This window comes from Pogona vitticeps, chromosome 2 (assembly GCF_051106095.1).
Source record: "Pogona vitticeps strain Pit_001003342236 chromosome 2, PviZW2.1, whole genome shotgun sequence".
Classification (NCBI taxonomy): domain Eukaryota; kingdom Metazoa; phylum Chordata; class Lepidosauria; order Squamata; family Agamidae; genus Pogona; species Pogona vitticeps.
The window spans coordinates 101,781,576-101,801,800 of record NC_135784.1 but is presented as its reverse complement, the minus strand read 5'-3'; the positions used below and the strand labels follow the sequence as shown (position 1 = coordinate 101,801,800).

The 20,225-nt window shown below is 38.4% G+C and overlaps 1 protein-coding gene across 11 annotated transcripts in view; it reads right to left on the bottom strand.

Annotated features, from left to right (window-relative positions):
• The window catches only part of CDKL3 (cyclin dependent kinase like 3), a 34,195-nt gene that overhangs the window by 11,479 nt on the left and 2,491 nt on the right, over nucleotides 1-20,225 (bottom strand). For 5 of the 11 annotated variants that reach the window (XR_002300603.3, XR_002300605.3, XM_020794429.3 and 2 more), the window contains exons 1-8: nucleotides 18,346-18,641; nucleotides 16,862-17,043; nucleotides 14,942-15,136; nucleotides 12,288-12,466; nucleotides 10,428-10,540; nucleotides 8,947-9,086; nucleotides 3,807-3,895; nucleotides 880-1,033 (exon numbers count right to left, since the gene is read on the bottom strand). Coding sequence is in view for 5 of the 11 variants with exons in the window: in XM_020794429.3 (XP_020650088.2) it covers nucleotides 880-1,033; nucleotides 3,807-3,895; nucleotides 8,947-9,086; nucleotides 10,428-10,540; nucleotides 12,288-12,466; nucleotides 14,942-15,136; nucleotides 16,862-17,043; nucleotides 18,346-18,412 (1,119 nt within the window). In the remaining 6 variants the exon portion in view is untranslated. Of the gene's footprint in view, nucleotides 1-879; nucleotides 1,034-3,806; nucleotides 3,896-8,946; nucleotides 9,087-10,427; nucleotides 10,541-12,287; nucleotides 12,467-14,941; nucleotides 15,137-16,861; nucleotides 17,044-17,998; nucleotides 18,174-18,322; nucleotides 18,642-20,225 lie in introns of those variants that run through there. The other 6 variants (XR_002300604.3, XM_078385725.1, XM_078385726.1 and 3 more) reach the window with 3 other exon arrangements.

Sequence of the window (20,225 nt, the reverse complement as noted above, 5' to 3'; positions counted from 1 at the left end):
GAAGTCCATATTATTATGGAGAGGTATGAATTCTCAGAATACAAGGATGTTGAAACACTATCCTGGTCCATGACAGAAATCAAGGTTTTTGCCTTTACAAAGATCTTCTTCTAACAGATTAAGCAACTAAAACTCAAAGAGGAAGCCTTGCATATATCAAAGCATATATGCCAGGTGCTTATCTAAGTTTCTCTTGAATGCTTCCAGTGTTGTAGCACTCACCAACTTCCGAGTAACTGGTTCCACTGCCATACTGCTCTAACGGTTAGGAAGTTTTTCCTGATATTCAGCCAAAATGTGCCTTCCTTTAACTTGATCCCACTGTAGAGTGTCCTGTCCTCCTGATCCTGTCCCTCCTCTGTATGACAGCCTTTCAAGTATTTGAAAAGTGCTATCATATCAACCCTCATCTTCTTTTCTCAAGGCTAAATATGCCCAATTCTTTCAGCCTTTCCTCATAAGGCTTCGTTTGCAATAAGTATGGTTTGGGGCAGATTAATTCACTCCAGCAAAGGCATCATCTGATCACCAGTTTTAGGAATAAACCAACCTATACGTGCAGCAGACCAAACAGCAAGCTAAATGCCTGTGTAGTTACATACTTTTTGTAAACATCCATAGGATTATACACATAACCTAAATAAACGTTTATATTGTTCACTATTGAAAGTCAAAAATTTAACATATGTGGAAATAAAGGACTAAATACAAGTACAAAAAGATGAGTAAAAAGTAATTACAAATAGTAACTACATGCCTCTATATGCCTATGACAACTCTGCTGATTTTATCCAATTAAGGTGCAATTCCTAAGCTATAGCCTTTATCTTTAGTCTGTGTAAAGTAATATTAAACATTTAAAATAATAATAATTCATACCTTCACCACTATTGGGCCATTTTGAGGTACATTAGTATTAATTGTTCTTTTTTCATCCTTGATTTGCTCAGTGTCTTTATTATTGTCTCTGAATTTTGAAAGAAAACTCAGCTTTGTTTCTTGTAGTAATTTGCTTTTTAGTTCTGGTAAGAACCTGACAATGAGAAGCGCATTCAAAACCACAGATGTAACCAATCGTTATTGAGTCCCAGCTGCTTTTTAATCTGTACACAGTCTCATCCTTCCCAATAAAACTGTACTGCTTGAAAAGAAGAACATATGCCACAAAAATAGTGTACATCATGGAAAAACACTTATACAGCAAACTTTTATGATTAGTGTTTGATACAACCCTTTATTCAGCTTTGATTCATGGTTCCTGCCATATCTCACATAAGCAAACTTCAGTTAGCATATCTGGAAGTTGAGTCATGGCTACTGGACTTCTTTCTTATTAGGTTGAAATGTTTTGCTACTTATCCAAGTAGCTTCTTCAGTCTGAGGAGAGTTGGTAGGAGATCCCTCATATATCCTCCACATCGGTTTCACTTTCCCCTGGTCTGAATAGACTTGTTAGAAGGACAAAGGACTGGTGGTGAGGGATAATCCCATTTCTGTAGTCCTTCTCCATCCACTGTCATGGGTTATTAACAGTGGTCTTTCTGGTTTGTGTGGTCCCAATCGTTCTGGGGACTGATGAAAGAGAAGTGTGATAAATAGGAGACAGACTATATTTAAGGTCTCCACCCCTGCTGAGTGAGGGATTTTCTATATGCACATGTATGGCCTCCCTGACCCCTCTCAAACCACCTGTCTTCTTGGTCCAAAATGAGTACATCTTGGTCATCAAATGAGTGTCCTTTGTCCTTCAAATTAAGGAATACGGCTGATTGTAGTCCTGAGCCATTGCTCCTCCTGTTCTGGACCATTCTCCTGTTTAGTGGCTGTTTGGTTTCTCCAATGTGGAACTCCAAACATTCCTATTTGCATTGGGCCACTTATATTATATTGCTCTTGTTGTGTTTTGTTGCCCAGTCTTTTGGGTGGACAAGACAGAGAACAAATATCTAGCCTTATTTGCAATTAGCATCCCTAATATTAATTATGTGTGTACATCTTTCTGTTTAAGAAGATGAAGTCATCAAAAATATCATACCCACCTGAAATATAGTTCATTTATCTGAAAAACAGAATATAGCCTGGACTGAAAAACATTTAGTTAAAACTACTAGCTTCAATTGAATGGATTTCCAAATATATGCCTTTGGAATGTCAGCTTTAAGCTATAGTCCACAGAAGTCACAGGTAAGACTCACAAGAATAATCTTTCAAGTTTTCTGTCTAGCCACCCCACTTCTACCCACCCACCCCAAAATAGAAAAAAACTTGCTATCCAGAGCCAAAGGACTATAGCAACCACTCAGGATGTTGTGTGTGTCTGCATAATGTCTACACAGGGAGAACAGAACACTCTACACTTTCAGAACTGAAACTGAATTTATGAAATACAGCTTTGTTTACTTTGGTGACACTACATAAACCATGTGCCATAGTGGTATATCTTATGTTTGCTGTCTAGAAAATAGTAAGGACTTAGAAACAAAACCTAAACTTCTGTTTTAAGAAACAAAGGAATAAAAAAGTTCAGTGAACAGGTGGGGGGGAAAACAGCTGGAATCAGAAATTATGCCACATAAAACTGATGACATCTTCAGCCATGATTATTTTTCAGAAATAAAATAATTCTAATCCCACCCAAAGGACCAGAGGCTCCCCTGGCATCCCTATTGTTGTCGGGAAGCTGCTGGAGGCTATGGGATGGGGTAGGAGTACCTTTATGTTCTGAAAATCACTGCTGTTGAGAAAATAATCATCTTAATAAAAGGTGATGGAACACCACATGATTCAACTCCTGGCCTTGTAGATGTTGAAGAGAGAATGAAAGGCATGTTTCATAGCCTTTGGCAGCAATGAGGAGCATTCAGATGATTCTATACACAAAAACACTCATGTACACATGCACATGAAACAACTGATTTAGCTTCTCAAAGGCAATAGGAAAGTAAAGTAATTTTCAAATGGCAACTGGCAATTTTTGGGGTTTTGGAACTAAATCTGCAACTAATTACTTTTAAAAGTAGTTTAAAAGTCTCTGTTGGCTTTGTTCACAACTGACTTTCATATGTGTTCACGTAAGAAAAGGCTCCCAACAGAGGCTATGATTTTCAGACGGGTTTGAAATCTTGATCCCCCTGAATTGAGCACAGCCTGGGGAATTTATTGGATAGGCCAATAGAACTGAATTTTTTTCTCTCTTCACTGGTGTATGCATACATCTATGTCTTCCTCTTTCAAGTAAATACAGTACTTAGAAAATCCAATTAGCTTCTAAGTTTTCAAAGAAGGAAGGAAGGAAGATTGCACTTCTATATTTTGCCACAATGTTGTGGAAACCATTCCCTTCTGTCTGCTAAACTGGGCTGGCTGCATGGAGAGTTCCGGTACTCATCATCAGTATCAAGACAGGCTCTGAGTAAATGTTTTATATGTTCGGACAGGTATAATCACATGGTACCTACATTTGAAATGGCAGCATTTTTTAATGTGAAAAAGGGCAGCCAAAAAGGTTTCCCAGAAATTATATGCTGTGATTTAGTGCAAGGAAAATATGTCATCCCAGAAATTTCAGATGAATAGGTTTTGATTTTCCCATCAGCAAATTAATAAAACTGCACATTTGTTGTGCAAATAATAAGTTTTAAAAAGTAACAGTCATCTTGAAAGATTCCAGAAATAAATTCTGAAATCTTCTTAAGTAAATTCTTGAGTTCTATTTTAGGAAAACAGTATGATATAAATTAACTGATAGAATGAATGCATGAATGTATGAATGAGTGAACAAATACATTTGAGTCCAAACTGCTTACTTTTCAACAAAGCCATCTCTGGTGAAATATTCATGCTGTAGTAAATCAGCAGATGATATCCTATCTGCAGGATCCATTTGTAAACAAGCCTAGAAAATAATGAAATCATTATTTTAGAAAGCAGTGTTGCAGAAAAGATATATAATGTTCTATAGGGCAGTATTTTTTCCCGGGCCTTCATATCTCCAGGAAAAATAAGCATAGCATTTGTTCTGTATATTATTTTTCTGTTGCAACATGCTGTCAAGTTGCTTCTGAGTTACAACAACCCTAATAGGTGTGTGAGACTTTGAAATAATTGTTTACCATTGCCACCCAGGCAGTTTCCACAGCTGAGCTAAGATCTGAATCCAAGTTTCCCAAGTCTCTATCTACTACACCAAACTGTCTATTATTTTTCTACTGTTTAGCAAATGCTTATTCATGCAATCCTTTTTGCCAGCTTGTTCTAATCTCTCTTCGCTGCCAGAAAACTCTAGCTCACATTTTTGCTTTGTGAAGATCCTCACAGCTAAGGAAAGGGCTCGGATTAGTGTTACAAAGAATTTTATTTAAAGCTGTTCAAAACAGAAGATAACTATTCTTTATCTAGTCTTTGAAATGATAGCTAATTATGCCATTGTAACCAAGGCCATTTTAGAAGAAGAAATGCAAAGGTGCTTCTGATTGTTTATTGCATGGGATCAGGCCATCTTACCTGAGCCATGCTACATAAATTCTAGGAAAATGCAATTGTTGTCATCACTAGAGAGGATTTGCCATCTGAGATTTCTTTATGAATGCTATTGGTCAGCACTTATTTGATAGTGCTTGTGATATCACCAAGGATAGCCTAGTTCAGTCTTCCTCAGTCTGGAATCCTCCACATGTGATAAGCTACAACTGCTTGTTGCTACAACATCCCAACTACCATGGTACCATGGGGGTGAACTTGTCAGTAGGAGTATATTCAGGGCTGCTAGAAGCATTGGAAAATTTTGTTAGAAAGGTCATATGCTCTGGTCCCAATGAAAATAATGTACAATCAATACAATCCATGCAAACACATACAGTGGTGCCTCGCTTAACGAGTGCTCTGTTTAGCGACGAAACCGCATAGCGATGAAGATTTTGCGATCGCAAAAGCAATTGCATTGTGATGTTTTAAATGGGTTTTTTTTCCTTTGCAATGATTGGTTCCCTGTTTCGCTTACTGATCATCGCAAAGCGATGATTTTTTAACAGCTGATTGGCGGTTCCAAAATGGTCGCCGGGTAAAAAAAATGGCCGCCCGCTGTGTTTAGGGATGGATTCCTCGCTTAAGAAGCAGTGAAAATGGCCGCCGTATGGAGGATCTTCGCTTTAAGGTCAGTTTTTTGCCCATAGGAACGCATTAAACAGGTTTCTATGGGCTTTTTTAAATCGCATAGCGACGATATCGCTTAGCAGCGATTTTTGCTGCACGGATTAATGTCGCTATGCGAGGCACCACTGTACATACACAGGCTGAAATTCAGTATCAAGTCACAATGAGATACAGTACATTGAATCAGAGGGGACTTGGTGAGTTAGCTTCTCAATAGGTTCCATTGATTCAATGGGCTTACTCTAGCTGTGACTTGCTAATGGATTTTATTTTATTATTGATTGATTTAAAATATATGTATGCCACCTTCCTCCCAAAGGATCCAAGGTAACTTACAGTGCTAAAAGAAAGAAAGTTAAAAGCCAGATAATAAATTATTACAATAACCACACACTCATAAGTTAAAAAAAACTAGCATGCTTTCCAGTGATTCAGTAAGTCTCACATCCAGTTTGGCTTTATGGGACAAACTACACAAGACACTCCGCTCATGATTACAAACTGAGAAAACTCGATCTTCAGTATTTGTTCAGAGCAATATGCCTAGGCAATCAGACTTCCAAATGAAGGCTATGTTTACCTCCCAATGACCAATCACCAAACAAGTGGAAGCATTCTAATTCCATTATGTTCAGCTTGCATATTGTAAATAATAATAATACAGACAATCCAGCTCTCCAGTGAACTCCTATCGAAAGGAAACTGCAACACCACCCTTGGAACTACTTCCTTTTTAGATAAGTGGCATCCATGTAAAAATATTTTTCTGAAGGGGCGCAAGTTATAAAAAACCTTCTCAATACAGTGGTGCCTGTATTGCTTTTGCTTCTACTTGCGACCAGAGCTTCAACTTATGAACAGAAAAAGGCAGGGGGAAAAGGCGGGAAATTCAAATTTCTAACTGTAGGTGGCGACGAGGCTGCTTCTTTGTAGCTCTTTCACCCCAGTAGTTAGAGAGTGTGTGTCGGAGGAGGAGGCTTGGGACTGCCTCCTTCTGCTTCTGAGTGTGTGTGTCTGTGTTTGCAGGGAGGCTTCGGGCTGCCTTGTAAGGTAAGGTGCTGTTTTCTGCTTTTTAAAAAAACTGTACTGGGTGTTTTTGCACCGTGGTTTTGAGCTGGGGGGTTATGGTTTTGTGCTGTGATGGGTCTTGGGGTTTTTTGTTTGTTTGTTTTTTTGGTCCCCCCTATTTCTGATGGGTCTTGGGGGGGTTGGTTGCTTTTTGGATTTTTCCCGTTTCTGATGGGTCTTGGGGGGGTTGGTTGCTTTTTGGATTTCCCCCCCATTTCCGATGGGTCTTGGGGAGTTTATTTGCTTTTTAGTTCTTTTCTCCACCATTTCCGATCTTGCACCATCTGCTTGATTGGTTTTTGCTTTGTCTTGTTTGCATTTGCAATGGGTCTTGCGTGGTTGGTTGGTTTTTGGTTTGTTTTCTTTGCATTAGGTCTTGCACACTTGATTGCTTTTTGCTTTGTCTTATTTGCATTTGCAATGGGTCTTGCATGGTTGATTGCTTTTCTTCCCCCCCCCTCCGTCGGTTGGAAGGGATTAATCACGTTTCCAACCAGTACTGCAGTGATTTTTTTTTTTTTGGTGATCAGATTAATTGCATTTCAATGCATTCCAATGGGTGAGGGTGCTTCGACTTACGACTATTTCGAGTTACGACCATATTCCTGAAACAATTAAGTTCGTAAGTCAAGGCACCACTATATTAATCAAGGCACAAGCATTTTCTGACATGAATAAATTATCCAAACCTCTCTATTTGGTCAGAAGATCATTGTCAGGATGACACTATAGCATACTTTGAGTAGTTTTTACTTAATCTACTCTGTTTTTGAGAAGAAATATCGCTTCTGAAAGTCTAAGACAAAAGTACAGTACACTGTAATCAACATTACTATCACTTTCTTAGCACAAAAGGCTTTCTGTTTGTATTGTCTGTTTGTATTCCTATGAAAGGAAACGAAGTTACCATAACATTTCCATTTATAGCTAGGGTAATTATTGGTTTGTGAACACTATCATTCTGACACTTTTAGAATCCTTAGCTTTATAGTCCTTTCACTGACAGAAAAAGAGCTTCCATTCATTTGAAACTAGGCCTATCAGTGCCGCAGGAATTATGGACAGTAAGGGCACTTTATTACTGCAAGCCTCATTGCCTCTTGCTTCTTGTTGAATCAAGTACTTTAAGATTTTTGTTCAAGTATGAATGGTAACAGTGCAATATATATAATTGAAGGGTGCCTGGCATTGCAATTGCCATTAACAATTTGCTACATCTGTCACAGAACTTCCTTCAACATGTACATAATTTGCCATTCAAATTTCAAGCTAATATCTGATAAATGAACACTCTGCCTAGAAACATATTTACTGTATCATATTTATAGCAGCAGAGCACAGAAAGTGAATAAGAAAACAATAAACCTTGGTTATGACTAAAATATCACAAGGAAACATAAGACATCACAGATGTTGCCTTTATTACACTGTTTTCGTTTTGACTAAACTGGGCGTGACTAATTGGGCTTCATAATGATAACTGGACCTTCCAATGAAAGTTCAAGCAGCTGAGCCAAAGCACTGCTCAGCCCTCACTTGGAGTCTGGATATTATCCAGCTCAGTGGTTGGCTATGCAGCAAACCCAGTGCTCCATCAATGAGAGCAATGCCTCTCATGAGAAAAGAGCAGGCATTGTCAGAAAAGAATAAAGCAATTGCAACATCTCAGATCAGCCACCGCTACCTTATTAATGTTGCACAGGCCTACCACATAGCCGTGGGATTTGGCAGAGCTCAACTACCTGCATTTGCATTGGTGGAGAACCATACCAGTACAGTACCCAATGACTGAAATCCTCTTGGGGTAAATTTATGCTGCACTAGCTGGATGATGTCATCACCTGGTGATTGGCATTTTAAATTTAAATTTAATTTAATTGTAAACACTTCCTAGCCCCCCCCCCCTTCAGTTTCGGAGCCCTACAGGGAAAGGCTTTGGAAGTCTCAGGATTAGGAAAACCTCTCTTACAGGGAAATAGCTGCTGGATGACCTGGGGTGATCATGGCAGAGCTGCACCACATCATATCCAACCTGGCCCAGAAAGAAGAGGATAATTGGCAATTTCTGATGATTTAGGTGTCATTTTAGCCCGATCTTGGTTGGTCATATCCCTAATCCCTGAAAAAAACAGAGTCTCCAAAACAGCAAATTGCACCCTCAAAAGCCAATTCTTCCTTTTATAACACATATTTTCTTGCTCACTGAATCTTCGGGCCTGCTGGGGTAACCAGAAGTCCTTGGGTCTCTAAATCTTTATAATCAAAACAGCGATCAATGTAATGGAGGTCTGCTATTGGCTTAAAAGGACATATTTTTAATGATGTAGAAAAAAATATGGCTTTCTTTCACACAATCAAATTTAAAATAGAATGAGGCTTCTGAAATTCATCTTTTTAAATACCGTGCAGGACACAAATTAGAAACTGAACATCAGGTTAGAAAACCAGAATTTTCAAGGTTGTATCAAGAATGTCCCACTGATATGTGCAAAAGAAATCTCATGGGACGTAGAAACTGGTTTCACTTTATCTCTTTTCCCTGGAGGTAAAAAAAAGAGTGAGATAACAAGTAAGAGAAGAAGTATACTAAGGTACAGATCTGTGTGTGAGTTCTAAATACACAGGATAATAAAAACACAGATTTTCACACACACACACACAGAGACTATGAGAGGCTATAAATAATAATTATCAGTAAGTGTGATACTCAGACCTCTTCTGACATACATGAACCATATCTGCAAGTAGTGCACTGAGCTTGGGATACTTTTTCCTTGCACTTTTAGGGTGCTGAACTTCAGGAAGGACCATTCCTGAAAAAAACGGGCTTCTGATAAAAATGCTCTGAAGGTGAGGCGTCAAATTGCCTGAAAGGAAAAAAAAACCACATAGCTCAAACATATCTGAATGCTGATCAAATGTAGTTTATACTAAAACACACTACTCAAGGTACTGTTTCTGTAAGTTAATTTTGCTGCTAAATTAACATAGATCTAAGCATCCACACTTTAGGATCCATGATATTTTAATCACAGAATCATAGTTACAAGGGTGTCAATACAGAATCAGTTACAACACTGGCACTTCAGGAAGCTCCATGATTATTCTGAAAATGAGTACAGTGCTTCTATGCATTTAACCATTCCTGCACTGAACTGTAGGAGATGCTCCCTTGAAACTGGGCTGGTGAACTCATTTTTGTTACTCACAAAACTGTACATGTGCAAGTAATATAGACATCTGTTAATCAAATGTAATATAATTGTAAATAAACTTATATAACTGATTATGCCTATACATTGGAAGAATAATACTATGCATATTTAACAATTTGTAAATAAATGCCTTTCTTCTCAGGTGTAGAATAACAGCTTAGAATTCATTTTACTAATAACAACATTACTAAAGGCTCAGTTTATCATGAATGGTTATCTGAAAACAAAAGTACCATAATCCATTTTTGTCTGTACAGAATTGACACTAATAACATACAATTGATGTATGGCCACTGTGCTTTATAAAATACATGTGGACATGTCTCTGCCCCAGGAAGCTAAACATCTAAAATCTGACAATGAGTAAACAATATAGAAATAAGAGGAAAATGGAAAACAGCAGATTGATATGCTCCTTTTGTAGCTGCACAGATTATTTGGTTTAGCTACTACAGAGAAAGCATTCCTATCTGATGAAAAAAAGGATTCAAAGGCATAGAAGTAAACGTTTTGCTGAAATCAGCAGTCTGAATCAATGTTTCTAGAAATGTGGTCTGAGTGGACCAACCTAATTTTCAAGAGACATATGATAAAAAAAAATCATCTGTGCTCAGATGCCTACTGCCAAAGTGGACAAGACAGAATGAGCTGTACAATTTGATTTCCTGCTTTCCTTTTTTCTGACTATAAAAGTAGCTGTGTGTGAATCAGGGCTGTAACACTTGGAGGAAGGAGAGTAAAACCTTCCTTCCATCAGTTTTGCTTCATAAAGTTGGAGCAAAAAAAATTTTTTTTTAAGAATTTGAGTGTATATTCCCTTTATTTCTCTCAATTACAATGAAATTAATTACAATGGACAATTTCTCTGAGCTTCAAATCTTCATAATCCAACAAAGTAGAAATTTACACCGGTTTAAATTTGTATTAAGAGTAGTAACTGATGAACATTTTACTACAATAATGTCTGCAAACATCACCCATAGAGATACCTACCTACTTTGGTCACAATTTTATGAAGTAAGTCAAGATCAGAACTGCTGGGTAGGTAGGGGCTGCCAGTGGCCATCTCAATGATCATACAACCTAAAGCCCAGATGTCGACAGGTCTAAAATTAGGAAATGAACAAAGTGCTCAACAATATAAAGACTGAAACTACAGCAAAGGACTACATATACGCAGTCAAATCCTTTTTTAAAGAAAGAAAAGTCATGTTTAAAATGGCAACATTTATAAAATTACAAGAATTTAAACATGTGGATGCAAGATCAGTTAGCCAAGGCCAAGAGCACAAAAAAGTTACGGTAGATATCATAATTTGGAGAAATACACTGAGTTTAAGCAGTGGCATCAAAGTAAACAATGTGTGAACTGCAGCTTGATATCATTGTCATCCTAAACATCCTAAACTCGGACTAGATAGGTGGGGTATAAATCAAATCAAATCAAATCAATCAATCAATCAATCAATCAATCAATCAATCAATCAATCAATCAATCAATCAATCAATATTGTGCTGATACATGCCATACTGATTTCAGTAGGATTTGTACATAAATTGTAGGCTGGAATCCTATTGGTGTGCCTGTAAAATCTGTGCAACTTGCTGCAGCTAATTGCTGCAGCTAATTGCGACTAAGGAATGAAGTACTGTGGTGCCATCTCAGTTCTGCATTCAGTCACATAACCACACACATGACTGTGTCATGGTCAAAGGACCTATCAACTAGTCACAATTATCTACAGTAAGTTATGCAGATCTTATGTGAAGACCAACAGGATTTTAGCCAATATATAACTTTTATCCTCAAAACATCCAGGTAACATCAGTATTACAATTTCTTTTAGATGTTTCCCAATTTACTTATCCACCAAAATTAATCCACCTATTGCCTATCCAACTTACCATTCTGAATGATTGGACAGGACAGCTGTCTGGGCCTGGCACTGCAGAGCACCAGACCTCTGACCTTGTTCCTCCTCCTTCTTTTTCTATTGCCGTGCGCTCACTGCTTATCAGCATTGAAAAAGAAGAAACAATGGTCTCAACCTGCCTTGCTCTTCTCTTAGACAGCAATGTACACTTAATACAGGGGAAGAAGTTAAGCGGTGCAGACTAGATTTGGAGCAGGAAGACAACTTTGACGTCTAGATGTTTCTGGCTGACAACTGCACCAATCCCTAGCTTCCATAGTCAATGGCAAGGGGCAACGTTGCAGTTAAACAACTCCTAAAGGGCCATAGCTGCTCCCGTCTAGTGTAGAGGGAGAAGCCAAGCCAAGCATCAGTGGTGATGGTGCCAAAGAGGTGAGGTCATGTCAGGCATCTTGTCCAAATATCCTACAAAAATTTGGAATTGAAACTTCAATCAGAAATCCCCTCTTTTGTCCATTGTGTTTGATCCACTGAAAACAGTGAGACCTGTATATTAGTTTAATTTAAGGGCTGTAATTCTGATGTAGTATAATTTAACAATTCCAATTTCAAATGCGTCAAATAGCAGGAACCACTTACACAGTTGGTCAATTTTATTTAAGGATAAACTGCATACCTGGTACTACTATATTCAATGAAGCATTTGCAACTGTCTTCCAAAATAGTAGGATTATGTACAATTTTCTGCAAATTATTTGGACTGGATAGTTTGTTAATCTCCCTCTATCAAAACAACAACTCCAGTTGAAATATGGGTCAGAGCGCCACCTAATGTTCTTCTGTTATTCCCAATACATTTCAGTTTATCTGCATTTTTGTTAAAGGATGCTTTTATTCATATATCCTCACACTAAAAGCTGAGTATACAGTATATTGCCATCCAGCACAAGCTTGTAACAGGATTTTGAAAAATACATACTTCCCATATGTAGTGTCTTTTAATACCAGCTCTGGAGCACGGTACCACCTTGTGGCCACATAATCAGTATAAATGTCACCAGGGGCTGCTAAGGTCCGTGCAAATCCAAAATCACAAAGTTTAGTAATTCCATTCTGAGAAACTAAAATATTCTCAGGTTTGATGTCTCGGTGAATAACCTGGTGAAACAAAAACAAAAATCTGGTTGAAGAAAATTTTTAAGACAGGTTTTCTCCTTTTAATCAGATGTGGACCACTTTTAAGAACAGAGCTAAATGAATATGAGAAAAACCATCTTCCTCGAGGTAGAAGTATTAATGAATGAATGGAGCTATCAAGGGCATCTGGCACACAATCAAAGACAAAAGGACACAGGAAGCGTTTCTCTACAGTAACAAAGCACTGGTGCATCTACCTCAGTACCTCAGTCTCTACGATTTTAGGAAGATATTTTCTAGCACCATTCTCTCATCAAATATCAGTTCTATACCAGTTTAACCAGGTGCAGATTTCAGATAGCCCAACAAACCCTATTTAAAACAGTAAGCCATGCCAAGCCACTTGGGGTTTCAAATGCTTGTGCATGAGGAAGGAAGGAGACATGAAACAGTTACTTTCTGAACAGTTTTAATTACAAAAGTACTTCCCAGAGATTAGGAGAATAACTTCTGGCATTCTTCCCTCTGAGCAGAATGACTGGAGAAATAAATGAAGGTCTGAGGACACAGTCAGAATAAGGTTTTGGGTCAGGGAGGCCTACTGTTCTTTTGAACTCTCTAGCTTTAAAAGCCTCAGTCTAAAAAAGTTAGAGATCTTGATCTTAAGAAGGCTTGCTTGGTTTTTTTTCAGTCAACAAATTAAAGACATAAGTCAGTACCAACTGAGCTTCTGGTGAGTATGAAGTCCCACCAGCACAGTAACACAAGACTCTGCCACTTGTGTTATTTGTTGCCATTGTACAAGTGGCACAGTTATGTATTACTACTTTGCCAGGATATTCTGCTCAGCAGAGACTCAGTAGGATACTGGTTCCAGTCTTGATCAGGAAGAGAAAGAAAGTCTGTCACTATAATAAACTGACGGTACTAGAGCCAGTTAACGATCCCATTAGAAAAATTATGAAACAGGAACTTTTACTTCTCTAGTTTGCATAGATCTTCCTCATTATCACCCTAAGTTACTTTTTAAAATTCATATTCATTACTAGCTCCATCAGTATTATGTGAACATTCCAGTTGAACACTATGTTGAGCCCCCTTATTGGGAAAAATGCAACCTATAAATAAGGCAAACAGGGGAAATAAAAATGTTTCTGCAAGGGCAAGCAGAATTCATTGGTACAGCCCATTGTTTACTCAGACAAGTGCAATATTTGGTATACTCAATAAGCCTTAAAAACTGTCTCTTTATATGTGTTTAATTCATTTACTGAATGTATGGGATCTGGGACACTTACCAACGTTTATGGGTTTTTATTTTACATTTCCTTAGTCACAGAATCACAGAATGTTTGAGCTGTAAAGCAATCTATTCATGAGATACCCTTGCAAAAGCTTTCCTGAAATCAAGGTACACTAAATCTGCCCAATCTAGGAAGCATTGTCCTGACCTACCAAGCCTGAAACTCTATCAAATAAAGAGCTGGTATTAATTTGGCATGACTTATTTTTCAGAAATTCATGCTGGCTCTTAGTAATCATAGTATTCTTTTCTAAGTGCTCACAAATCAACAGTTTAGTGATCTCTGCTGGAGCCTTTCTTGGCATAAATTGAATCAAATTCATCTAAAGTAGCTGAGGTCTCCATACCACCTCTTCATCTATCTTGATCTGTATCCTTCTTACACCATGATTTAAACTATTTTCTCTAGGTGGAGTACTGATTTCCTTTTTGGAGGAAAAGTAGGTATTGAACAGTTCCATGTTCTCTCTTGTCAGCCATTAGCATTTCCTCATATTTTCCATATAGCAAACCTAATGCTTTCTTATTCTATCTTTTACTTTAAACACAGCTTTCTGACTGAATCAATCCAATTAAAAACAGCTCTTCAGGCAGGCCTTTCCTCCTGTCAATACTTGACTTTATTCTGATTATAATTTTCTGTTTTCCCATCTTGAGCATTACTAACATTTTTTTAATTTATAATGTTTAATGGAACCTGCCCTGAGTAGACTTTGTCTAGGGGGGCGGGATAGAAATCTAATAAATTAATAAATAAGTTTTTACCCACTCTGTCAATGATTCACTTGCTTTAATTGTAAGAAAATTAAAATAAAGCTATAGTTGCTTTTTCTTAACTGTAGTTTCTAGTGTACTGTATTTTATCTACAAAATGAGTTAATACTTCTAACATGCCTTTGCTAATATGCTGTAATATATACATATGTTAAGTGACTTGATATGTAATGCCTGCATGAGAACATGCACTTGTGTTACTGGTTCAGTACATACTTGTAATTTTGGTTTTGTGCAACCTCTTCTAAAATAGGATAGAATAAGTTAAAGCAAGGAAACTTTCTGCTTTCAAATACTGTAACGCTCTTTTATATAGGAAATCTAATTCTCCAGCATAAGTTCATGCAATCATTATTATATAAAGTGTTCAGATATAAATAATAGTGGTTGATTTTTCTCCACAACTATTAGGTACTTACATTGTTTCTATGGAGATAGTCAACTGCTCTAAGAATCTGATACAAGTACCGCTTAAGTCTTCTGTTATCCAGTCCATGAGAGAAATGCTGTAGCTCATCTAAAATTGTATGGTCAATAAATTCAAACACCAAGTGAATTTTCTTTTTCTGTCTGAAGACTTCAATCAGATTTACCAAGTTCTCATGACGAAATTGCTGTTAACAAAAGAGAAAATGAAATATACTTCTCTTTTTTCAACAGTGTCCATTTGAACATAGCTCTTTTCAGAGAAGCAGTCATATTAGTCTAATTCAGCATGCATAATGTATTTATTTATTTTAGATCCCGCCTATCTGGTCGGTTAAGACCACTCTAGGCGGCTAACAGCATAAAATAGTATAAAAATTTTTAAATAGAAGAAACCTTAGGAAAGGGAGGAAACAATAGGAGAGGGAGAGGAGAAGGCATCAGGAATTGTCTGGAGGGAAGGCCTGCCGAAACATCCATGTTTTCAGTTGATTTTTAAAGATATCCAGCGAGGGTGCCACGTGAATCTCAGGAGGTAGGTTGTTCCAAAGGCGAGGAGCCACCGCCGAGAAGGCCCGATTTCTTCTCTTTACCTTCCGGGCCTCCCTCGGCGTTAGGCTCCTCAGCCTCACCTCCTGGCTCGCACGAGTGACACGGGAAGGTCTTGGTGGGAGTAGGCGTTCCGCCAAGTATCGAGACCCTAAACCGTTTAGGGCTTTGTACGTAAGCATCAGCACATAACAAAATAAATGTACTGGAGAAGAGTTTGTGGATACCCCAGACTGCCAGAAAGACAAACAAGTGTGTCCTAGATCCAATCAAGCTTGTACTACTGTATTTTTGGAGGCAAAAATGTTGAAACTGCGGCTGTCCTACTTTGCACACATCATGAAAAGGCAGGGTACTTTGGAAATGGCAGATTAGGCATCCTTCAGTCTCGAGAGACCATGGTAACGTGCTCTGAATAGAGGACTTGGAACAGTGTCTAGTGTGGCTGAAAATAAGCCCTAGTAGGATTTTTCAGGATGCTCGTAATATAAGCCCTACTCTAAAAATAATGCCTCCACCATTGTGCAGCACTATACAGCAACCAGAAGAAGATGACAAGATTGTATTTGAATAAATGTAGATTGTTGTACATGAAAATAAAATAAAACATTCCCTGAAAATAATCCCCAATGCATTTTTGGAGGAAAAATTAATATAAGACCCTGTCTTATTTTGGGGGAAAAACGGTATGTCAGTGTGAGGTTTCATGAATCACAACAGTTTTTCTTATTTGGAAATAATTTAGCAGAACATATCTTTTACTACTATGTATACTATGAAAAGATAGCAATTAAAATTCTTTTGCTATAGGTTATACTGCGTAAGGTGGATAAGGTCAGCAGCTATGGTGATTTTTTTGAAATCAAACATTTCCAATTGTTTCTCCAAAAGTCCCAATGCCCCCATGTAATGATTTTCATCATTGGGAAGCCACTGGGGGCCTTGGGACAGGAGGGAGGAGTCTTTAATTTTAGAAATCACTGCCAGGTTTTCAGCCAGTATTTATGTACTACAAAGGATAGATTTAAAAAATATTATAGTAGAAAAATACACATGTCTTCTAGTATGATAATTATATGTTACAATGCTCCACTCAACTGAATGCAACTTTTGGTTATGTTTTCTGAGTCCTGTTGGGTGAGATTCTAAGAACACTTGTCAGAATAATATTTCCAGTGAAAACAATAACACCTACATTCATTTTATTTTAAAAAAATCAAGTCATGACCAAACAACATGCATTTTCTTATAGCTATAGGAATTCAGAAGCCTGTAACGGTGAACCATATGTAATGAGGATGCACATCTTATGTCTATGGAATATGAATGCATTAATTTTCAAAATGGCAATAAAGGAAGCAAACCTTTAGGAATTTTATCTCTCTCATTGCGATTTTGTTGACAGATTTTTCTGGCTTCTCATAAAATATCTTAATGGCAACTATATGTCCTGTTTCCTTGTGTTTACATTTCATTACGGTTCCATAACTTCCCTCTCCCACTTTTCTGAGGATCTCATACATCTCCATACTCAAGTCTGAAATCTCTTCGAAGAAAAAGAAAAATGTTACTTTAAACTGCACACATTTTGTTCTCTTTCACTTCAACAAGTATGTCTAAGCAAATGAGCTATTCCTATGAGGAGGAAAGATTTATTCAACCCTGTTATATAGCACAAACAAGCAGTGTAGTTGTTCAAGAATATAGGATTAAGGCTACTTTCATGCAAGAAACTGAAAGTAGAAACTGTACAGCTAACTGTTCTGAGATTTGTTATGCAACCTTGCACTCTAGGTTGAGACCTATAAAGCATATATTTCCATGGGTCTTGCACAGGACTTTTAACTAGGAAGAATTAGAAATACAGTAGACTGCACCATAGTCCTGCCTATGCTTCTGCCACCACTGATGTGCATATTCCACATCCTTTTCTATTGTTAATAATGACTCTGAAACAGCACAGTTGTTCCCTTCAACATTGTGAAAAAATGTATCCCTCTTCTTTTACTGTTTACAATTCTCTAGAAAGACTTCGTTATACAGTAACAGCAAAGTCTTGTGATATAGGTAAACAGGTATGTAGGATAAAAACAGTAGATGTTGAGAAACCGGAGCATCCTCACAGACTAGGGTGATGAAGGAGCTGGAAACTAAGTTGAATAGTTGTGTGAGGAGGTCCCTGAATGGTCCTAGGGAAGAGGAACCTGGGTGGATGGCTGCACTAGAGTGTCCCAAATGGAGCCACCCAGGAAAGTGCTGCACGTGTCAAATTTCAGTTGGCCAAGAGATGGTACTGTGTGAAGAAGATTCCAACAGCCACTGTGGAATGAACACCAATAATGTCCACTCCTACTCAGTTGCAACACTGGAGGAGGCTAAGACAATTTCATTGATGCCAGCAATAAGCCAGTGTATGACCACCTTTTCCCATGAGACAGTGACAATACCGAGTCATTAAAGACATGCATAGGGGAAGGATGAAAGAACTGTATTATACTTGCCTGTGGAGTCACTGACAGCGTGCATAAATAAATATTTTTTCCAATATTTTAATGCTATTGTATTGTGTGTTTATCTGAGTTTTGGGCGCGCGGAGAGATCCCCTGCCGCGGGCACCCGCCTTTATTCCGTGCGTTGCCCTTCAAGCACACTCTCGCCACCTCACACGGCTGTTGTGCCTGCTCCGCCTTCCTGCGGGCTCATCCCCACACCTCCGCTTGCTACCCTTCTTCTCCTTCCGCCCCAAAGAGCCCTCCCTCGGACACCCCCTTCCCCAACCCCCGGCGATAGACCGCCCACGCAGCTGCCCCGCCCGCTGGAGCAACCTGCTATCCGCGAAGCCTCTGACCTGCTCCCGAGAGTCCCCCATGTTGACTCTTCCCAGGCCCAGCCAAACAAACCTGCCCTGTTCCCATAGCAACCGCCGGTTATATCAACAGCCGGACTGCTTACGTAAGGGGGCGGTGCTTCTTTGAGTTCAACCGCGTTCGAGCAATTCCGGGCTCGGAAGAGAAGGCGGATGGGAGCTTGAGGGTGGGTGACGTCACATGTACAGTGGAGGAGGGAGGAAAAGAGCCGCCTTTACCTGACGTCACTTTTCAAAATTATTTCACCACTATTCCTGGCATTGAAGCATGCCAAAAAAAAAAAGGCCGAGTCCTTTCCTTAATGTTCTCCTATTGTAAAATTTATTAGGCAGCAAGTCTAGTTCATCTAATAAAAGTTCAGGCAGGATCAAAGCAGGCCCTCCTTATGAGTCAACAGATATAAATTGTGCATGTTAGTTTCTAGGTGACCATTAAGCACAGATAATAGTGTTCAAATCTACACAAGTTTTAAAGGTGCTGCATTCTTGCGCAATGAATCATAGCCTGCTATTTGTGGGAAAACTTATTCAGGACACTATAAAAGCAAAATAATAGACTTTTTCATTCACAATTCCTGCACTGCTGGTTTAGCATTAAAGTGGTTTCATAACTGCTAGTGTGGAAGGATAAATATTTCAAATTTCTATTCCTCAATTAAAGTCCAAGTAGGATTCTGCAATTACTAATTTCTACAAAGAAAATGTAATTTTCAAATACACCTGAAAGCTTTACATAACATCTTATTCATGTGATATTGGATGATATGGTGGTTTATTATGGGTTGATACATTATTTTTCTCTAGGGCAATTTGTTATTCATATTTCCAATGCAAGGCCGTGGATCAATCTGAATCCTTTTAGGGGCACAGTGGTCTATCTCAAAAATGGTTTCTCACGTGTCATGGAAATAAAGCAAATTTGCACAGTTAAAACTAGTATGTTAGTTGTACCTGTTCCTGGAGAGGCAAGATCTGGCCACAGTGACACATGCCTTAGTTACAACCCAGTTGGATTACTATAACATGCTCTACATGGGGCTGCCTTTGGAAAGTGTTTAGAAACTTAATTTGACTACATTGTATTGGAACTGCTGGTTAACTGGGGCTGGTTATAGGGATCATATAATCCCCGTTACAGCAGCTACATTGCCTGCCAGTCCAGTTCTAGGCACAATTCAAAGTGCTGGTTTTAACATATAAAGCCCTAAATGGCTTGGGTCCAAGCTAACTTAAGGATTGAATCTCCCTTTATGAGCCTATCCTGGTGTTAAGATCATTAGAGGAGGCCTTTCTCACAGCCCCATCACCATCACAGGTGTGTTTGGTGGGGACACAGGAGAGGGCCTTCTCCCTCACTGCACCCAGACTCTGGAACTCCCTCCCACTGGAGGTCAGGCTGGCCCCATCTTTGCCATCTTTCCACAAGCAGAAAAAGACCTTTTTCTCCAGACAGGCTCATCCTTAGTGATTGGCTGTCTGAGAGCGGTTGTAAATAGAGTCTTGTGCCTTGTTGCTTTGAATCTAGTTTTGGTGTTGATTTTGTTTACCATTTTTAGTGTGGTATTTATTTAATTCTTTTAAAACATTTCTATACTTGCTATTTTTAGCTTTTAAAATGGATTTTTAATTATGTTAAACTGCCTTGGATCCTTTTAAGGAGAAAGGTGGGATTAAAATATTTTAAATAAATACAGTACATAAATAAATTTAGTCATTGCTGTGTCAGATCACGAAATTAGAAACATCTTGCGGTCACCGAAAGATTTGCCTTCTGCTCACTTCATAATAATAATAATAATAATAATAATAATAATTTATTGTCATTGTAAGTATATACACATACAACGAAATTCACAGACACC